Genomic DNA, 20,088 nt, shown 5'->3' on the forward strand with positions numbered 1-20,088 from the left:
ATATCTCGTATGAAATGGAATAATTAGATGTCATCTATCATTCATAACGAGCAGGATGTATTTGGCACAGTCCTACGTTTCCCAAAATCCATTGCGGCAGTAAAATCCGCCATATTGAGCTTGCCAGAACGCGCTGGCAGTATCCACAACATAGAAAGGTAAGAGTGTAAACAGCTAATTTTTACTTGCATTACATGCCATTTGGCCCTCAGAAAAAATTTCCGTGTGTACGGATTGTTGCATAAATAATGTACTGGATGATTTAGATCGTAGAGTCGATTCTGTAAACAAAACTAACATTATTATTAGCTAGAAACTGAGTTAGCGTTCGTTGTCGCTAGCTAGCCCGTACGTTTTGCTATCTGCGTTTTCTTGACAGCGCAAGAGATAAATCAAAAGCACATGCGTATTTTCACTCCAGAATATCATGTTTGGGACTATTTACAATTGACATATTCATGCATGGACCACGCAGGTGTTTATCAGACAGTTTGTTTATTTGGTTAGATTTTGTACGTATTCGATAACACAAAGACTTATAAGAACCTTCCGTAGCTAATATTAGCTAGCTGGCTAATCTACTGGACTACAAGGGTAGCCTAGCTGGCTGATTTGTTGTCGTATTATCCAGAGTGAATCGGTTAGATTAGCCAAGTCTAAAGCGTCGTTTGAATATCTAGTGATGTTATGGCATAAACTAGAGTGCGTTAGCGGTTCAACCATACTGATCAAAATAAAAGCAACAACGACGTTATTAGGAGTGACAAATGATCACTAGTCTTGTGCTTTAAAAGTGTCATGATTTTGATCGTTCGTTTCAAAACATTCTTCATAATTTTTTTTTAAATAAATTGGTTCTACTGAGTATGCGAGATTGGTAGCTGTATCTGTGTTGTATATATGTGTGTGTGTCCAAAACCCATCATTGAATCCGTGTTCTTTTTCACTGCTTTCAAAGAAACTATTCTTCTCTATATTAGTGGTGAAAGATGACTCAGACAGTTCAGACAAATGGGGTTCAACCTCTCAGCAAGACTTGGGAGCTCAGTCTATATGAGTTACAACGAACTCCACAGGTATGTGTACACATTATAAACTCATGCTCTCTGAGTTTTCCAAATCATTTACATGAGAAGTGTAGTTCTCATTTTACAGAATGTTTTGTTTTTTTTCTATTTAGATTTTTTGTGAATCAGTATAGTTTGTCACTACACAGGCAACTGAGCTATTACAGCTGAGGACAGTCTGTATCTCTGCTGTTCTTCTGTCAGGAGGCCATCACGGATGGCCTGGAGATTGCCGTGTCTCCCCGTAGCCTACACAGCGAGCTGATGTGTCCCATCTGTTTGGACATGCTCAAAAACACCATGACCACTAAGGAGTGCCTGCACCGCTTCTGCGCAGACTGTATCATCACAGCTCTCAGATCCGGGTAAGTTCTGGCTATGCACATCCAGCAGACCAGGGTTAACCTTAACAGTCAAAAGATTCATACAGGAATCATTTGTAACGTGTTCTTTATCCATTTGAAATGGAGAAAAAAAAGTATGGAAGAATGATGAAGAAATTAACATTTAACACAGCATGGCAGGCAAAGAGTTAAGAATGCAGATTGGGTTTGACAATATTTAAAACGAAAGCCAAAAACCGGAGCAGGGGACTGGAATTGGCCTTAAATAGCTTTAAATTGTGGGTAGTAATGATTTCTAAAGAACAATGTCAAAGTGAAAATGAGAGCTTTTAAACATGCTGTTGGTATTGATTTCCGCAGTAACAGACAGGACATTCAACTGTAAAGTCTTGTTTTGAGTTGGCACGCATGCTACCAACCCTTGTTCTCTGTCTTGCAGAAACAAGGAGTGCCCGACATGCAGGAAGAAGCTGGTATCAAAGCGCTCGCTTCGCCCTGACCCCAACTTCGATGCCCTGATCAGCAAGATCTACCCAAGCAGAGATGAGTATGAGGCCCATCAGGAGAGGGTGCTGGCCCGCATCAGCAAGCACAACAACCAGCAGGCTCTCAGCCACAGCATCGAGGAGGGCCTCAAGATCCAAGCCATGAACAGGTACAGGCACCCTTTGGGTTGAACACTAACAAAAGGGCTAGAAGCACATTTATCTAGTATATTTATAAATCACAGTGTAGGTTTGTGGTTTATACCACTCGTTTGTAACACCTCATTTTGATACTACATTGGGTATCATTTTGGTACTACACTACATTGGTCGGTAAATTATAGTTGAACCCTGTTAGAGCGAGGAGGAGACAAAGCTATGAAGCACTTTTATCTTTCAGTACTTGAAGTTGGAGGGCTGTGGTAAAAGCGGTTTCATTTGAAAGGCTTTCATTGTGTCTCTGAATTGTCTTATAAGAGGATGTTCAAGTAGATTCTCACTTTCTTCTGACAGGCATTGTGCCCACCTTCCTGTATTCATGGTTAGATTAAAGTAACCTGGTTGCACCTCTCCTGGCATGTTTGAGAATTGCCAAGTCTTGATGAGTATAATGAAGAAATTTCCCATTCCTTTACTCTATTTCCTGCATCTCCACCCTCCCACCACCGGGGGCGGTGTTGTGCTACAGACTGCAGCGGGGGAAGAAGCACCAGATTGAGAATGGCAGTGGGGCGGAGGACAACGGGGACAGTTCGCACTGCAGCAATGCCTCTGTGCATAGCAATCAGGAGGCGGGCCCTAGCATCAAGCGCACCAAGACATCAGACGACTCGGGCCTGGACATGGACAACGCCGCGGAGAACGGTGGTGTGGACATGGCCCTGGACGGAGCCAGCGAGATCGAGCTTGTCTTCCGGCCTCACCCCACGCTCATGGAGAAGGAAGACGCTGCGCAAACGAGGTAGCTATCCACAGGGCATCTCCCTGTGCTTGAGTTCAAACCTGGAAAGTTCTTAATGCTCCCAGACCCTTTAGTCTTGAACGCTGTATAAGGATAAATAAGGATAAATCATTTCAGAGTACATGACAAATCCTTCCATAAGTGGTTTCTGGATATGACCATCTGTTGAATGGCATCAAACCTAAATGCGACAATGCTTTAATAACAAGGATTGCGGTTTAGTAAAGATGGCTTGGTACATGGATTCCCCTTCTGTATCAGTTGGTAAATCGCTGTGGTTTGAACCTTGTCCCCAGGTACATCAAGACCTCTGGGAATGCCACAGTGGACCACCTCTCTAAATACCTGGCTGTGAGACTCGCCCTGGAGGAACTGCGCAAGAACGGAGAAGCCAGCCCCATCAACGTGGAGGCAGCCAGCGAAAAGCAGTACACCATCTACATCCCCACAGCCAACAACCAGTTCACAGTGAGTACAGACACACCCTGGTTCATGTACCAACAATCAGTTGGGTTGTATGTGCAAACCACTTAATTTACTGTCAACTGCAGTGTCATAGAAGCCCTGATGATTATTCAGTATATTTTTATGGGCATCAGATCTACATTTGCAGTTATACGTGGTAGTTAGAAAGCATTGAGAAAATGACTGACAGGCTTGTTTGATGCCATTGTAGTGTCACTGCCTTCAGGCAGTGCAATCTTGTTGTGGTTCAGTCATAATCGGAGCATCTCAAAAACAAGTTTGGTAAAAGATGCTGTTTCCTGGTTCCTTTTGCCTAGTATGAGTGTGTCTTGTGTCCCCTCTACCAGGTCCTAAATGGCTCCTTCTCTCTGGAGCTGGTGAGTGAGAAGTACTGGAAGGTCAACAAGCCCATGGAGCTGTACTTCGCCCCTACGAAGGAGCACAAATAAATCCAGTGAGATCTGAGGGTCTCGACAGGACTGATGGATCTTTCTCTCTCTCTCTCCCTCTCTCTCTCTCTCTCTCTCTCTCTCATCTGGAGTATACTAGTCATGGAGTTCTTGCTCCTTAACAACTGTGGCTGCTTTTTTGTTTGTTTTTTGTCTGGTTTTTTGTTTGTTTGTTTTTGGGTTGGTTTTTTTTTAAGTCTTTTTGTAGGGCTGGTGGGATGGGGAAATGTTGGGTCATGTACTGGTATTTGATGAATATTTTCTTTTCACTTTGACACGAGTTGACACAATCGGTTTATAGCCCCATATTGAACAGCAGTCTTGTTATTGATAGGAGTTGGGTGGTGCCTTCAGCAAACTAAAGGTCAAATTTACCAATACAATAACTGTTAGCACAACTGCTGTGGAAGAAAAGCCACATACTGAAGACTAATTTTTGTAGTGACATGTCTTTTTCGTATTAAGGAATATTTTGTCATCCACGGCATTGTTATTTAATAGCAGTGTCTGCCCTCATCAGTCGTCAATAAGATCCACCAAGATGGGGGAGATTTGAAGTGCATTTTTTGAGGAATTCCTTTTAGGTTAATGTATGCAGAATGCATATACATGCTACTGTTCCCACAGAGTCCCAGTCAGTATTGAGGTTATGTGGTGACTCAGTCTGCACCAACCATGCCACATCACCATTCAGTAGCTGGTCAACCATGTACATCTGCCAGTTTTACCTTTGGAGTTGTACATATAACATCACTTGACAAATAAGGCAATTTGGAAATGTATCAGATTAGGCAACCATTGTTATTATACATTAGAAATAAAAAAAAAATAGCTGTCAGTTGTACACACAGATTTTTGATAGTCATATTTCATTAAAAAAAACCCTCTATTGACAAACTTTTTAGAGCATGAAGTATTTTTAGTTTGACATTGTTTGCATAAATGAGTTAATATTTGGGGGGGGGGGGGATGTATACCATGTTGTTTGTTTGGAAAAAAAATAAAAATATGCAAATGCAGTCAGCAGATCATTGGACAATCTCAGAATGAGACATACACTGAATGTCAGGTCTCAGAATGAGACATGCCCTGAATGTCAGGTCTCAGAATGAGACATGCCCTGAATGTCACATTTTGGTTTCACAATACTTGTAATAATTTTATTCACCTGCTTATTTACTTGTTGCTACTAATCAATACCCTGATGAAAAAATAGCATTATTAAATGCTAAAGTAAAAAATACATTTTATTGGAAAGGACTACTCAGTTATATTGAACATTTTAGTAGGTGGGGTTTAAGATTGAATTCTTAAAAATGGAATTTAAAAAAGGCCTGGGCAGAAACGGTGAACAATACACTTGGATTGTATCCTAATCATAGAATTTGTAAACAAAGTCAAAAGCGTTACTTTTAAGGCATGTTAAAATAGACTGAGAGCAAAAATCCATTTATTCTGCCTGAAAAGCAAACGTACTATATTCTTCCTCTTTTGTTTTTGCGCTATATGTGCATAATCCCACTTCGAAACAGCCATTTTTACAGGAAGTCATCTAATTCGGCTTTTCCACTTTGAGATGGGTCCTGAACGGTTACATTTATGTGAGGTGATGGGAGGGGTCAGGCTTTCTTGGAGAGCTGGGTGTGTTTATACTTGTTTAAAAAATATGGTATGAATCTGTCTCAAACCACCGTAAGTGGTTTGAGCAAATGGGATAAATCTTTTTCAGTGAGTGCTTGTGTTTGGAGTGTTTACCCTTGCTTTTTTTATGTGTATAATCCATATCTGGAAGTAATCCTCACATCGTACTGGTAGAGCAGGTAGAACATGGAGCTAGTAACAGCAAGGTTGTGGGTTTGATTCCCAGGGAGCACACCTTTTCTCATACTGATGAATATCTAAGTCGCTACAGGTAAGATCGTCTGTCAAATACCGTAAGTAATCAAGGCCAATGACCCAAACCAGTGCTGACAGGCCTTATTGTTAAGAAAAATCTCTCCAACAGATGGCGCAAGCGCATAATATTGACAGTGAATTTGCCATTCTTGTCCAAATATATTTTTGTTTTAAAATACGTATGTTTTATTCTTGTCGCCAATATAGTTTATTTGGATTCAGTAATTAAATTAGTTTTCATTTTATTCATCTTAGTTACATTGACCTAACTAACAACTAACAAAATCAGTAATTTACCCAAGCAGAGTGTGAAGTTTAAACTAAATCTCTCCTAGAAGGCCAGCACGGGTAATCTGTAAAATATATATATGAATTTGTATCTCATGCTAAATTATGATTGTGCTGCAATGGGATATTCAGATAAGTAGTCTTCTATTGTAGTTTTAGCTCAAAACACAGATTATATAATCGCTCATGTCTCATTAAACCAGATGGGATCTCTGTGAATGTTTAAATGTTTAGGTTTTTTGTTTGTTTGTTTGTTTGTTTGTTTTGAATATCACAAGTTTTAATTTCAATAGTGCAATCTGTAATTAATTGGACAAGGACAGTTTTTTTTTATTGTTTTGGCTCAGCATTCCACCACTTGAACTTTTATTAAGACTCATTACTGAACCTACTAACGAAAGTTAAATGGCATTTTCTTTACAGTAAACTCTCATACCAACTCAAACATGTACGTACAATGAGATTCAGCAAATAAAATACACAGTTTGCTACACAGTTTGCTACAAATAATATCTCTGCTGTTTATTCTTCTGAATGTAACTGTAATATCAAGGTTATTAGTAGACACATAAAACCCTGATAATGCGGTTTTAATCCTGGACAGATGCAGGCACCTGGCCTACCATTTGCAAATGAAAATGAGTCTTACCATCAACCCATCATTCTCACTTCCTTTTACTTGCTCTCTCATTCTCTCCTTCTCCCTTTATCTATATCCTCACCCCTGCCTTAAAATGCTTGTGCAATACCAGGGTTGGAGAAGGTGTATTCTCACTGGCAGCACAGGTCAAACTTCAGGGACAGTCACCAACTGGTCAGCCAGAGGTCAGGAGGGGACCAGCAGCGTAACCAAAAGAGGCTGCATGACTCTGAGCCATGTGTGGTTTTGAGGCACGTGGATGCCCATGCAGAACTGATTTCAGATTGAAGAGGTAGAGTGGATCTGTTGTTTGGGGCACTGACCAAAACAGGCAGGGAGTCTGCAGTGTTAAAAGGCTGCAGAGATAAAGCCCAACACATTAAAGATGCACAATTATTTGGCATGACCTCTTCCAGTGTGTTGGTGTGTGCACCTAACATGTATATCAATATAACATTTTTACATTTTACATTTCTTGGTTGAACTTTACAGTTCTTTTTTTTTTTGTTTTGTTTTTTTTTGTTTTTTTGCAGAACCTATTTCCAACAGTATCTTTCACCTATATTGCTATGATCTTAAATTTCACATACTTGTTCACAGACTTTTAAATTGTTGGTATAAGATAAAAATGGAAAGCTTGTGTTTGTTCTTTTTTTATCATTTATAGAGAATGCATTTTGTATGTCTTAAATCTAAGTACATTTGTCTGCTGCAGGCTAATGTATTTTTAGAAAAATCCTTGAATCTTATGACAAATGATTTTTTGTGTAATAGGAACACATTTTGTAGAGCATCTTACTATTGTTGCATTTTTTTAAGATAGGTTTCCTACCACTATTTTTACCTGAAAAAATGCTGTACATTCGTAGAAGGTGGCTGAATGCCTAATGGATCAGCACATAGCCTGCTGACGGCCAAGCACCAACAACGTTCTATTACAGTGACCTAGTTTCTCATGACATTAAGGCAATGGACCTCATTCACCGTGGGGAGAAGCTGAGTGCAAAGAGGAGATGAGGGCGGAAGCTTATATAAATGTTTCCGTCATTGACCACAGCATTGCACACCATGCTGGGGGTTAAAGGGCAGTACAGAGCTGTTCATTACCCAGGCTTCCCCCGTGAACTGCTCACTAATGGATGCCATGACCTGGGGGATTTACACATGGGCATGAGAAAGCAAAGAGAGTGAAGAGTGTTCCACCACATGTTACTCAGATATACTGATAGTTGTAGGAAATAGTTGAGTTTGTGTGTGTGTGTTTATAATATATCAACCAATGCATATGAGGCATAGAAAATAGAACGTAGTCCTGGAATATATGAAAAACTGGGTATAATTTCAGAGGTAATAAGATACCTCTCACATGGAACAGTGTTACAGAGTCCACCACAACTGGTGACCACTATTTACTAGCTTCAGTTTGTAACTCAAAAATCTATTTTTTGACTAATTTTACATGAGAAACTGTCTTGTTTAATTTAGACACCATTAGGTACACTAATTGGTGAATGGTGCTCATTCAGCTACCATTTGTATGAGTTGCTGAAGTTCTTATAATGATTACACATTAAACGATGCATTAAATAAAGTGTAATTGTTTTGTCTAGGCCCTTTACCCTCAACTGGGTTATTGAGATGTTACACATCTCATTCTTCCTTTCTTTTCATCTACAAGGCACTATGTCTGTGGTGGCGTTCAGATATCCAAGTCATTTAGTTTTTACATAGAAATATATTACATGGGCTGAACTTGTAATATAAGCCACTTCAGAGTTGTTTCCTCTGTTTCTGGATTCTCATGTCATATCTACACAGAGGGCTCTGGTTTTCTTCTTACACATTTAAGAAGAAATTAATAGATTTATGTGTATATATAGAGGCATGAATGTGTTAATAAGCTGCATTTTGATGATGATGATGATGTGTGTGTGTGTGTGTGGTTTACACAAAGAAAATACCATCTACCTACTAAATATATGGAATGTCAAAATTTTAAGGCCTGTCTAAACAGTTTGTTGTGTTTAGACAGGCCATAAAGGTATGTTGTAGGTATGTTGAGTGCATTTTCCTGGCAGTCACCTGCTAGGATTTTCCACTCTCACTCTCAATGGCAGTTTTTGGGGAAGGTGTAAACAACAGAAAGATACACAGAGAGGGACACTATGACTATAAGCTATAAGAAAAATGTCCAAAAAAATCACCTGATTATTTTACACCTCAACTCCACCTTTATTTAGGACAAACAAATGCGCACACACTCACATTGACTGGCATAGTGTTTCACTTACTCCTTGTGCCAATGCAGGATGGCAGCATAGTTCATTTGATGTGAACCAAAACAAAGATGTTTGAACCCCAGACTCCCATGGCGCCCTGCATTGGCACAGACTGAACACATGGGGTAAAGTAGGCCATATTGCTGCAGGCTTAATAGCCTCTTGAGATGTTGTGGTCTGTTTAAAATTTGAAAGGCTCTTCAATCTGTCTTTCGTAGTGTCAAAGTTTTATTTTAAAGCAGCTTTTTCAAACGGTGTGGGAGGAAAGTGAACATCAGAACAACAGAGAAGAGAAGACCATCCTAATTAATATGTATAATATAGAGGACATAAGTATGTGATGTTGAAGGATATTCAAATGTACACAGATATAATCACATTGATCTTAAATGTGACTAATAGTTATAGAGGACAAAGTGAGATATGAAACTGATGTGTGCTGGAAGAAAGAGCAGTAGAAATGGATTCATTCGAGACAATTGTATTGTTTGAATTGACAATTATATTGCTTGATCTGAGTGCAGCATTTGACACTATATATAACAACATTTTAATAGACCCAGAAATGTTGTTGGGATTAGGGGAAGTGCCCTTTCCTGGTTTAAATCTACCTAGCTGGTTGCTACCAGTTTGTTAACGTAAATGAAGACTTCTCAGCATATGACAAGGTTAGCTATGGTGACCCACAAGGATCTGTTCTAGGGCCTAGCCCTTGGTGATATTATATGTAAACTCTGTCCTAGTTTCCACTGCTACGCTGATTATACTCAGATATATGTCTCAACAAAACCAGTGGACATATTTCAGCTTAATATTATTGATGAATGCATAAAGGACATCAGACATTGGATGTTGAGAAACCTTCTCTCACTTAATTGTGACAAAACAGACGCACTTCTATTAGACCCAGAAACAGCTAGTTCCTCACTCTCTAATTACTCACTGAACCTCAGTGGTGTCACAATCAATTTTCCCTAACAGTTAAAGTGCTTGGAGTTCTTGGATCCCAGTCTCTCGTTTGAAGCTCACGTAAATAATATTTCTATGACCAGCTTTCTCCACCTTAGCAACATTTTGAAGATTAGGAACCTGCTCTCCTCACATGATGCAGAAAAGCTATTCCATGTATTTATTACTTCAAAATTGGACTAGTGTAATACCTTACTATCAGGTTATACTACTAAGTGTCTAAACAAGCCACAGTTAGTTCAAAATGCAGCAGCCAGAGTTCTTAGTAGAACTAGAAAATTTGATCACATCACTCCTATCTTAGCTACTTTACATTGGCTCCCAATAAAATTTCATATTGATTATAAAATCGATTCTAAAATTACCTACAAAGCACTGAATGGTCTTGCCCCACAGTACCTTAGAGAACTCTTAGTGTATTACGATCCACCATGTCTGCTTAGATCAATAATGGACGTCCTCTTGTGGGTTGGGTCTCGGACACATGCACACCTCGGGACAAGACTAGGACCTCTAGAAAGTTGGACTAAACATTAATTGCTTATTTCATTTTTTATTTATTTTTCTCTTTATACTGTTGTTACTGTGGTGTCCATTGTTGGCCAAAGGAGGTTGTGCCCCCCTTTGAGCCTTGGTTTCTTTCAAGGTTTCTTACCCACCAGTGTAGGGAGTTTTTCCTTGCCACTGTCGCCCTTGGCTTGCTCACTGGGTCTTGGACTTTCGTAAAGCTGCTTTGTGACATCTGTTGTAAAAAGCGCTGTATAAATAAATATCGAATTTTGAATCCAAAGTTGCAGGATCTTCATTAGTACCAAGAATAAGAAAATCTACCATAGGGCACAGAGCCTTTTCCTATAATTAGCTCCCACACTATGGAATAACCTTCCTGTAAATGTTTGAGATTCAGACACATTCTCAAAATTTAAGGCTAGACTAAAAACCTATCTGTACAGTCAGGCATTTTATTAACTACTTCCCATTTTAGGTAAAAGTGTAGATCTGGGGGTCCATGAGCACTGAGAGTTATGGCAAACTGGGTGTTATGATGCTGTCCCTTCACCTCTCTTTTGTCACTCAAGTTTGTTGACTGGGAGTGGCGGAGTGCTGATGTTCCAGGGTGCCCTCATGCCTGTGTTTCCTTCTGGCTATTTCCTTTCAGCTGTGCTGCCATAGCTACATCTGATGGAGTTCATCACTGCACATTATAGTTCCCCAATTTACACACCCTCATACTTGGATATGCCTAATCTAGTCTCTCTTTCTGCCAAGATACACCTACCCCTGATGTTGTGATGTTACTGAGCCTGTCTCAGCTACCATGGCTACTCCTACCACCCCGATGTCCCTTCCTGTAGCCCACCACACCACCACCCTAGCCAACTTCTCCATTGCCCTTAATGGACATTCTCTTGCAGGAAGACACACACACACACACACACATCAGGACAAGACTACAACGTCTAGAAAGTTAGACTCAACATTAATTGCTTTTTTTTTTTTTTTTTTTAATTTAGTTTTCTCTTTAAATTGTTATTGTGGTGACCATTGTCAGCCAGACGAGGATGGGCCCACCTTTGAGTCTTGGTTCCTCTCAAGGTTCTGCTCTAGGGAGATTTCCTTTGCCCATATCACCCTTGGCTTGCTCCCTGGGGGCTTGGACTTGGACATTTGTAAAGCTGCTTTGTGACATCTGTTGTAAAAAACGCCATATAAATACATTTTGGTTTAATTTTTGAAATTTGAATTGTATATCCACTTAGGCTGTGCTCAGTTGAAAAGCACCTACATTTCACTACACTAGTGCTCTTCCTATCTACCTGATATACAAAATCATGATTAAGCAAATAGCACAAATACATTAATGTAAATGACACCTCTGGTGCCCTATCATGGATTGGTACTATGTCTATGTCTTCCTGCCTTGTGCCCTGTGCTACTGGGATAGATCTGTTCCCACGTAACCCTGCAGTGGATTAAGAGATTCATAAAATTAAAGAATGAATGATTCCACTGGGATGTGCAAGTAAGAAGCTGCAAGTAAAATCAAAATGACCATCAAAGCAGATAGATGAGGCATTGTTGGGCCCTGTGCTCTTCTATAAGATACATACATATATAAACACAGATGGTCTGGAGAGGCTTCCCATATACATCTTCACATGTAAAAACAAACTGGTATAAGTGGTTCTGCAGCAAAATGTGGATCCTACATGCTTGTCTCCACTTCATTATTATTGTTTTTGGCCATTTTATATCCGTTGTATCGCTTTTCTGATCCACTTCATGAAAAAGCAGCAGACCCAAATAACAGCTGCTTTGAAACAATCTTGATTACTATCCTTGTTACACAGATGAGGTACAAGTTCTAAAGGAGCTGTGGTCTAAGAGCTCATCAGGGCTAAATTGGACCAGAAAGGTCTACTTTTAACTTCCAAGGTAAAGTTCTACTTAAAGTTCACTTGTACTGTGAAGATAAAAAAAATGAGCTTTGTTGCAGATGGTTCCTATCATGGTTCAATTTAACAAAATTGAGTTCAGTTTATTGAGAAAGATATGTGAAAACACCTTAAATAGACTCTAATCACTTGTTCATTGATATGTAGGTGTGATGAAGCAACTCACACTGATCTAACCCAGAACAGGGTGTGCAGACCCAATTTAATTTGTCCTAACAATTAACAAGCTTTATTAGCCATGAAATATTCTCTCCCCCACTTGTAACAAATGCTGTGCAAAAAAAACAACACAAAAAAAACTCTTTTAATAAAAGGAATAATAACAATAAAAGGAAAATAAGAAAAGAAGAGGCACTAAGAGACAAGACATGATGTAGGCTTTTGATAAGTAAAAGAAAAAAAGGAGTCCTCAGCATAAACATTTTATATATAGTACATAGGGAAGATGCAATAAAGCACATGGCCCCAGTTCCCATTTGGCATTTGCAGTCCTCAGTTGTGTCCTTATTATAACAAGATAGTCATGTTATACAGCAATTCCAGAAAATGACAATGAAGTTGAGTAAGACACCTGAGTGTATACCCCTCCTTTTTACTAGCCCCTGTTGGAATCTTCTAATTACCTAGTATTGAGTTTTTCATCAGCCTGAGAGCACTAAGCTACACTGAATGAACTGTGAACTATTAATTCTTACTATGCCTTTTATCTTCTTTACAATAAAATATCAGCTTCAATAGCACCAATAACCAAATGTTATCATACTAAAAGGTAGAGGACCAAGCTCCAGGGCCAGCACAATGGCACTTAAACACCTGTACCATCAAACCAGTTCTGCTCACTACTCTGACAGAGTCTCTACAGAGGGGCTCCATTCATTGCTTTCGGGGTTGTAAATCTCCATGGTGTTGAGGAAGTTGTTACCATCAAAACCCCCAACAACGCACACAACCCGATTCAGCACCGCTACACCCGCGTTGCTACGTGCAGTAGTCATGCTTCCCAGCATCCTCCAATCGTTACGGGCCGGGTCATAGACCTCAACGCAGCGTAGAGCATGTGAGCCATCAAATCCTCCCACCACAAACAGCTTTCCTGTAAATAAACAACCATGCTAGTTAGCAGGATCCAACTATTCCTAATTGGAGTTTTAGACACAAAAAAAACCTCTCCTTGATGCCACAGAACCAAAACAGTTGCGGTTGATTCCTCACCCTCATGCACAGCCACCCCTGCCCCCCTGCGGGCCACGTTCATAGGGGCCACCAGGGTCCAAGTGTTGTTCTCAGGGTTATACCGCTCAACCGAGTTCAGGCAGTTCCACAGTTCGGCGCCACCAATCACATACACAAAGCCATCCAGCTCACATACAGCTGCCTGGTGTCGCCCTGAGTAATGCAGTGTCACAGAAAAAGATTGCACATTTAGAGAACATTAGAATTTCTGAGCTATCTCCTTTAAGGCTCAGCTCAGCTACCAATAATTATTATTTTGCTTAAAAACATACGGATGTTGAGAGAAGCACATTTAGTCCAGGCCCTTGACAATGGGTCAAAGGAATCACAGTTCTTGAGGCCTTTTTGGCCACAGGGGTCTGAACCTCCCACCACAAACAGTCTGTTGTGCAAAGAGCAGACACCTGCAACCAACACACATACAGTACAGATTAATACAATTTTAGCACCACACTTGAGATTTAAACCAGAAACAGGTCAAAATCCCTGCAGTTCAACAGCAATGTGTTTAATGCTGAACCATACAACCCGATTTCACTTAACTTCCCAGATTAACAAATCTGATGTCTGGAGCTTGTTTGGTATGTTTTGTGTCTTTCAAGAACAACTGAAACACAATTTACACTGAATTCTAAGAAAGTGATTCATAAATTGTCTTTCTAAATGTCTCAAAGAAATAAGATTTTCAGACTCCATGAAAACCCACCTGCATTACAGCGGTTTGTTCGGAGCTCTGGAACTCGTGTCCACTCATTAGCCCTGGGGTCATACGTTTCCCCACAACTCAGCTCATCTGAGTGACCATTGGAACCCCCCATTACATACAGCTGGCCCTGTAGAAAGGAACAGTCTATTTAGCCACTTACAAACATGCACATACGCACGCACGCACACACACAGCTTTAGTAATATTGCCTCACCATCAGGACTGCCATCTGGAATCGTGCACGAGGAGTTTGCATGGGAGCGATGAACGTCCAGCAGTCCTTCATTGGGTCATAACTCTCGACAGTCCTCAAGCACTCCTCCCTGTTGTAACCACCTGGATATGGACAAGCAGGAGGAACTCTAGTCTGTGAGTGCTGATTTGAACACTCAGCTTGACTGACCAGCCAGATATTTGCCTTACTTTCCATTTTGAAATCCATATTAATCTAACATGGATCAGTGCCTCATGTTTACTGACCCACACAACCTCCATCTGCTTAATCACAACCAATAATTCAAGCATTGTTTAATTCCAATAGTGGTATATTCCAGCGCTACACAATTGTTTTCATAAAGTGCTTATGCATCTAAGAAGTCAAAGCATATGTGCTAAAGTGAAAGAAACACTAAAAGATGTTTTTGGGAGCCTAAAGAAAAAAAAATGAAATTAATAAAAATGTCCAGTAATGCTAGGCAACAGGTCTACCTGCAGCAATGAGCCTGCCGTCCAGCTTGGCAGTGCCCAGTCCTGAGCGGGCATAGTGCATGGGTGCAAGAGGCGTCTCACAGGGCTCGTCACCCCGGGACTCCAGGCTGCGGCTCTTCTGCAGGCAAGGTGTGGTGGTGGGCGAGCTCTGGGGGCTGCAGCGCTCGTGCAGTGAGATCACACACAGCATGCCCTTCAGCACGGCCAGGCACACGTATGTGCCGTCTGGAGCACAGCAGACAGGCAAAGCGAGTTGGATATCGTCAGGCAGATTCTGATTTAAATCCACTTCATGTTAATTACCTGAAGTGAATTAGTCACGCTAAAAGCCAGAAAACAAATTGTTCAACACTGTTTGTGCAACACAGTTTGACATCTGATTTTAAATTTGGGATGCTTTGGATAGTCATAAGCAGTTTGGAAAAGGAAGGCAAATACAGGAAGTGTGGTGACTCACTGGAGGTTTTCTCAGAAGCAATGCATTTCCACTCGTGCTTGCTGAGCTGGCCGATGGGGCTGGAGAGGCTGCAGGAAAAGTTTGTGCTTGCCTGTCTCTGAATGCTCTCACGAGGAGGCTTAATCTGCAAACATTAGGACAGGCCAGCTATAACCAACTGGAGCCTAACTGCTAGATTAAAGGTTGACTGCTAGATGAAAAGATATAGCTGGTCCCCCCCACCATTTTTTTTTTTTTTTTTTATCATTTTCAAAAGCGCTGTACAATGACAACAGAAATACCATATTATAGATCTATGTACAAAGGCTGGCCCACTCTAGGGTCCAACCTGCTCCCCAAAGCCCCTTTCTGTACCTGAACAAACTGGGCGTGGTCATCCTCTGGTACACAGGCCCCCAACAGCTCCTCCGCTGCGTCACCGCTGTGCAGTCTGTGATCTGCCGAGTAGTAGAGCATTTGCACCTGCCAACAGCAATGAGACTGCATGTGGCCGTTTCTCTAACGAGATCAAAGCTGGCACTTGGGCCCGGTCGCTCGAGGCGTCTGGCCCAGCCAATGAGCCAACCATCATCAAGAACTGAGTGCAGACAGCATGATGGGACTGGCAGCATCATTTGTGCCAAGCGTATCTGTCAAATCAAACTGATGGATGCAAATGATGCTAGAAGGGAACATGAAAGAACAAAACAAAACAAAAAACTTGGCTGTATCAGAAGGGGGCACAAAAAGGTTCAGTGCTTCCAACTACACTGAAGACATACTGGAACACAATGTGGCTTTCAACAGGAAGACCCATTACCGGTAAGGACATGGTAGTTCTCTCCTTCTTCAGACTGCAGTGCTTTTGCTGGGCTATGCTTACTAAGCCTAGAGGAGAAATGAGGAGATGGATGGGGAGGAACAGATATTAGAGCAGTTTTTAAAAAAACTGCATCACCACGAACAAGAAAAAACCCTGCAGAATAAGGGACAAGCAGCAACATCCAGTCATGCAGGAATCCATTCATGTAGGAGGGCAAAGAGCTGGAAGAGACAGTAGTTTAAAAAAGGGACATGGTTCTTTCAGGCCATCTGTAAAACCCTTCAGTAATTCTATATTTTAAGAGGTCAAAGCAAGGTAAATCCATAAGACTCAAGCTCATGGAAAAAATTAGAGGAAAAAAAAAAGTTTGATCCTTAAACAGAAAGACAGAACCTAGAGCAAACAAAGGATGATCAGAATTCTGCGCACATCACATATTCTGGCACATCACATGCTTTCAGAGGATTCAATGCTGACATCCTGTCTTTACATAGGATAAATTGCTGCAACAAACTGGTGACACTGTCCAAATAAACAATTGCAAACACTCCAAAAATCCCAAATTGGTGCCTGAACATTTTAGAGGCTGGCCAAAACAAGCCACATATTTATAGGTGTTGTATGGGTTGCATGCGGTGTAATAGAGGGCGAGGATGCAATATTCACCTCATCCATCAGCTTCTCCAAGGGCTCTCCAGTCTCCCATAGGCTGTGCTGAACCCAGTTTATCACCTTCGAATAGAGCTTGCCGTTACTCGGCAAATTCAGGTTCTCTTCCAGCATCACCTCCAACTAGGAAGTACAAAAAAAGGGTGAAAATATTTAGCAAAACAGTATGTGACTGGGTGTGTGCATACCTAATTCAGATAAACCATAGGCATTAGCTACGCACACTGTAGGGAGATTTCAGAGTTACTGTATGCTCAAGTAGAGAACAATACTCCTCCACATGAGTGATATGTTAAAGGAAGTTGTCTTTTTCAGCAATCTCCAGCAGGTGCTCCTTGATATAAGCATCAATATTACCAAGTGAGCCATTCCAAACTAACCTTAAGACGAGGGAGTTTAAGGAAGTTGTCTTTTTCAGCAATTTCCAGCAGGTGCTCCTGGATGTAGGCATCAATATTACTAAGCAGATGGCCATCTCCCATGCTGCTGGCAAAACTTCGGTAGGCGATGGCACTTTGACAATCCATCTTTGACAACAAGTAGTCACCACAGATCTGAGCATGGAAAAGATCAACAAAGCAGTATTAGGAAGACATTGATATCAAGTGGTACCTGACAGAAAACTGAAACATTCTCTCAACTCTGACCTGTTCATATCCAACAGTGGTGTCAAGCTCACCTGTTTGACCCTTTCCATTTTCAGCTTTTTCGCTGCTGAGAATACATCCTGTACGAGATCTCCGTCAGCCTTGAGCCTGTGGGGAAAAAAAAAAAAGTCCTTTACATGATGGGAGAGAGACTTGTGAATGCCAAATGAACACAGTAAAAGGGAGATGTTTAGGTTTAGGATGATTGGTTTAGAGTATGATTGCTTACTGTGCAGTATAGGCATAGCTGAGCAGGATCTCCACAGCCTTTGGGTTTAGGTCATCAAACTGCACCAGGGAAACACCTCCCCGATGCTCCGCCTCACTGTTGAACACCTCAAACAGGTAAGGGCTGCAGCAGGCCAGCACTGCTCTGTGTGCCATCAGCTCATGACCACACACCTGACCATTGGCAAAAAAAAAAAGCAGTTATGGAAACACTGAAGGTAATTATCTTAATGTTGCTTTTGATTTTCACAGTTGCTTCCTTTACCTGCAGCCTAACATCACAGAATTGGCCACTTTTACGAAGGGCGTTCATCTTTGCCACAGTGGAGTCAAGAAAGCTCTCATCCTCAAACATCAAACAACCGTTGGGAATCATTGTGATGGGTCTGCATGGAAAGGGGAACATGCTTCATCAAAAAAATGACCTGCACAACAAACAGATAATCCATAATGAATCCACAGGTACTTACCAAAAATGCACTTGCTGAATTCTATATAGATTAGCTACTTGCTTGTGAAGACACTGATAATTCTCTTGCGGAGGACACGGGAAAAGCAAAGGTTGTCGTTCAAAAGCGGCCTTGGCAGCAGCACTTCACAGTCGTCGTTTTGAGGAAACTCCATAGGCTAAAGAATACATTTGTTCAAATTTGAAGATGCATAATGACGTGAAAATACAAAAAAAAAAACCTTTAAGGAGATAATATAACTGTTGGAGGTTTCATATTTTAGAGTTGACGTTAATTATTAGATTCCGTTATCCAATTAGTTTTAATACGTAAACACCGCTGACAAATACTGATAAGCACTAAAGCTATAACATTCGATTAAGCTCAACTAAAAAAAAATTCCGTAATTTTTTTGGTTTGACCTAGAGCCCGGCCAACACGTTACGCCCCGGCCAACACGTTACGCCTCCTCATCCTCATGTGTGAAAAAGAGGAGGACTAGTTATAAAAACCCGGCGAAATGCAATGTGATAGCTAACCCAATGTTATTATTAAACACAACTTATGACTAGTTAACCTAGCTGGCTATCACAAGAGCTTGTTTTTATTTTCCAATTGTAGGACGTGCTAAACAAATGACCATCTTAGACTTGAGCTAAAGGGAAACCAAGCACAAAATGTTTTCGATAGCTAGCGTTAGCTAGCATAACTAAATAGCCAGCAAGGTAGTTAATAAATCAGTGGAAAAGCGATATATTTAACCCAGCTAGCGACTAGCGATTCGACTAGCTAGCTAATGATGGCTATCTAATTTAGCTGGCTAGCTCTGTTAAATAACCTTAAAATAGCTAACCTAGGTAGCTAGTAAGCTACTAATAAATATAACCGCTAAGTTAGCAAAGCCATCACAAACTGCAACGCATGTTTAGTTAAAGCTAGCATTTTAAAATAGTTTAATATCTTACCGACTATCCCTGACCGTTACAGACGTCAGCATAGCTATCGTGATAATGTAGCTTCAAGTAAGTCCCAAAAGCGCTAACCTAGACAGTGAGCTAGTACGCTAAATATCCGGTGGACACGTTATCCGATCCCCCCAACACAGACCGGACTTTCCACAAACGAGGGAGAAGCCAAGCGCGCGCGCGTTTAGCAAGGCTTAAACCGCCAATGACGAACGCGGGAGGAGCCTTCAGCGATGCCGCGTGCCCCGCCCCCTTTTAACGCTACTTTATCCGAGTCTTATTCCGGCTCTCCGTTACAACAGTTGTCCTTGTCAACTGAGTAGAGCTCGGTATTGTTCCATTTCCATTTATAAAAACTTACACACAACTAGCGTTCCTAAGATAACTGTTCTTACACTTTAAGCTTTACAATGTTGTCAGCTTTGTTGCTTAGACTACATGTGGAATATTTTAAGGATTTTCACATTTTATTAGTTATGCTGGCCTGATTGAATGGAATGGAAATCTCCAGGCACATTATCCCGTACCAATGCGTCAGGCCGCATGCACAGCACATACTCTCAAGTTACCTGTGCGGAACAGTGTCTGTAAATATTAATACTATGCAATTTGAGTTTATTTCCAAACAAGTCATGATTAACAGCATGTATTGGTAGGCTCAAAAGTATGTCAAAGTGGCTATAAAACTGAAATGATTGACAGACTTCCAGCAATTTTAGTAGAAGGAAAGGGAAATGACAACACTGCAGTGGCCAATGGTTATAATTCTTTTTTTTTTTTTTTTTTTTTTTTTTTTTACAAATAGGCTACAGTTTTTTGAATAGATAACATTATTAAATTGATCCCTAAAAAATATCTTAATATATGAAAATACACTTTAAAATGACATGGGTTACATTACACTCATATAAAGTTTATAGAAATG

The 20,088-nt window shown here is 40.8% G+C and overlaps 2 protein-coding genes across 3 annotated transcripts; one reads left to right on the forward strand and one right to left on the reverse strand.

Annotated features, from left to right (window-relative positions):
• Positions 1-106: 106 nt before the first annotated feature.
• On the forward strand, positions 107-4,668 carry rnf2 (ring finger protein 2). Of its 2 annotated transcripts, none has more exons than XM_027028146.3 (7): positions 107-158; positions 959-1,076; positions 1,272-1,432; positions 1,851-2,066; positions 2,585-2,857; positions 3,154-3,325; positions 3,670-4,668. In XM_027028146.3, the coding sequence occupies exons 2-7, from the start codon at positions 990-992 to the stop codon at positions 3,769-3,771; spliced, it is 1,011 nt and encodes a 336-aa protein (XP_026883947.1). In that variant the 5' UTR covers positions 107-158; positions 959-989; the 3' UTR covers positions 3,772-4,668. The 2 variants fall into 2 exon arrangements, with proteins under 2 accessions (XP_026883947.1, XP_026883940.1); XM_027028139.3 differs by having other exon boundaries at positions 111-158; positions 981-1,076.
• A 7,804-nt stretch (positions 4,669-12,472) lies between these two features.
• LOC113588335 (influenza virus NS1A-binding protein homolog B-like) lies at positions 12,473-19,381 on the reverse strand. The gene is made up of 15 exons (XM_027027470.3): positions 19,164-19,381; positions 18,220-18,376; positions 18,015-18,135; positions 17,751-17,923; positions 17,554-17,629; positions 17,255-17,428; positions 16,872-16,997; positions 15,758-15,865; positions 15,404-15,527; positions 14,947-15,171; positions 14,453-14,574; positions 14,239-14,365; positions 13,805-13,936; positions 13,512-13,685; positions 12,473-13,392 (listed from the first exon to the last, which is right to left on the reverse strand). Exons 3-15 carry the CDS (start codon positions 18,123-18,125, stop codon positions 13,139-13,141), a joined length of 1,926 nt encoding a protein of 641 aa, XP_026883271.2. The 5' UTR covers positions 18,126-18,135; positions 18,220-18,376; positions 19,164-19,381; the 3' UTR covers positions 12,473-13,138.
• Positions 19,382-20,088: the final 707 nt, after the last annotated feature.

Source organism: Electrophorus electricus, chromosome 17, assembly GCF_041902795.1.
Source record: "Electrophorus electricus isolate QZ-2024a chromosome 17, ASM4190279v1, whole genome shotgun sequence".
Classification (NCBI taxonomy): Eukaryota; Metazoa; Chordata; class Actinopteri; order Gymnotiformes; family Gymnotidae; genus Electrophorus; species Electrophorus electricus.

Excerpts from the sequence above, each read along its gene's own strand:
- LOC113588335 (XM_027027470.3), bottom strand. The coding sequence starts at position 18,125 with ATGATTCCCAACGGTTGTTTGATGTTTGAGGATGAGAGCTTTCTTGAC. Across the intron at positions 17,429-17,553 it reads AAATGGAAAGGGTCAAACAG|ATCTGTGGTGACTACTTGTT; the intron begins GTGAGCTTGACA and ends TTCCATGCTCAG. Across the intron at positions 16,998-17,254 it reads TTAAACTCCCTCGTCTTAAG|TTGGAGGTGATGCTGGAAGA; the intron begins GTTAGTTTGGAA and ends TGTACTTCCTAG.
- rnf2 (XM_027028146.3), top strand. The coding sequence starts at position 990 with ATGACTCAGACAGTTCAGACAAATGGGGTTCAACCTCTCAGCAAGACT. Across the intron at positions 1,433-1,850 it reads ATCACAGCTCTCAGATCCGG|AAACAAGGAGTGCCCGACAT; the intron begins GTAAGTTCTGGC and ends TCTGTCTTGCAG. Across the intron at positions 2,067-2,584 it reads AAGATCCAAGCCATGAACAG|ACTGCAGCGGGGGAAGAAGC; the intron begins GTACAGGCACCC and ends GTTGTGCTACAG.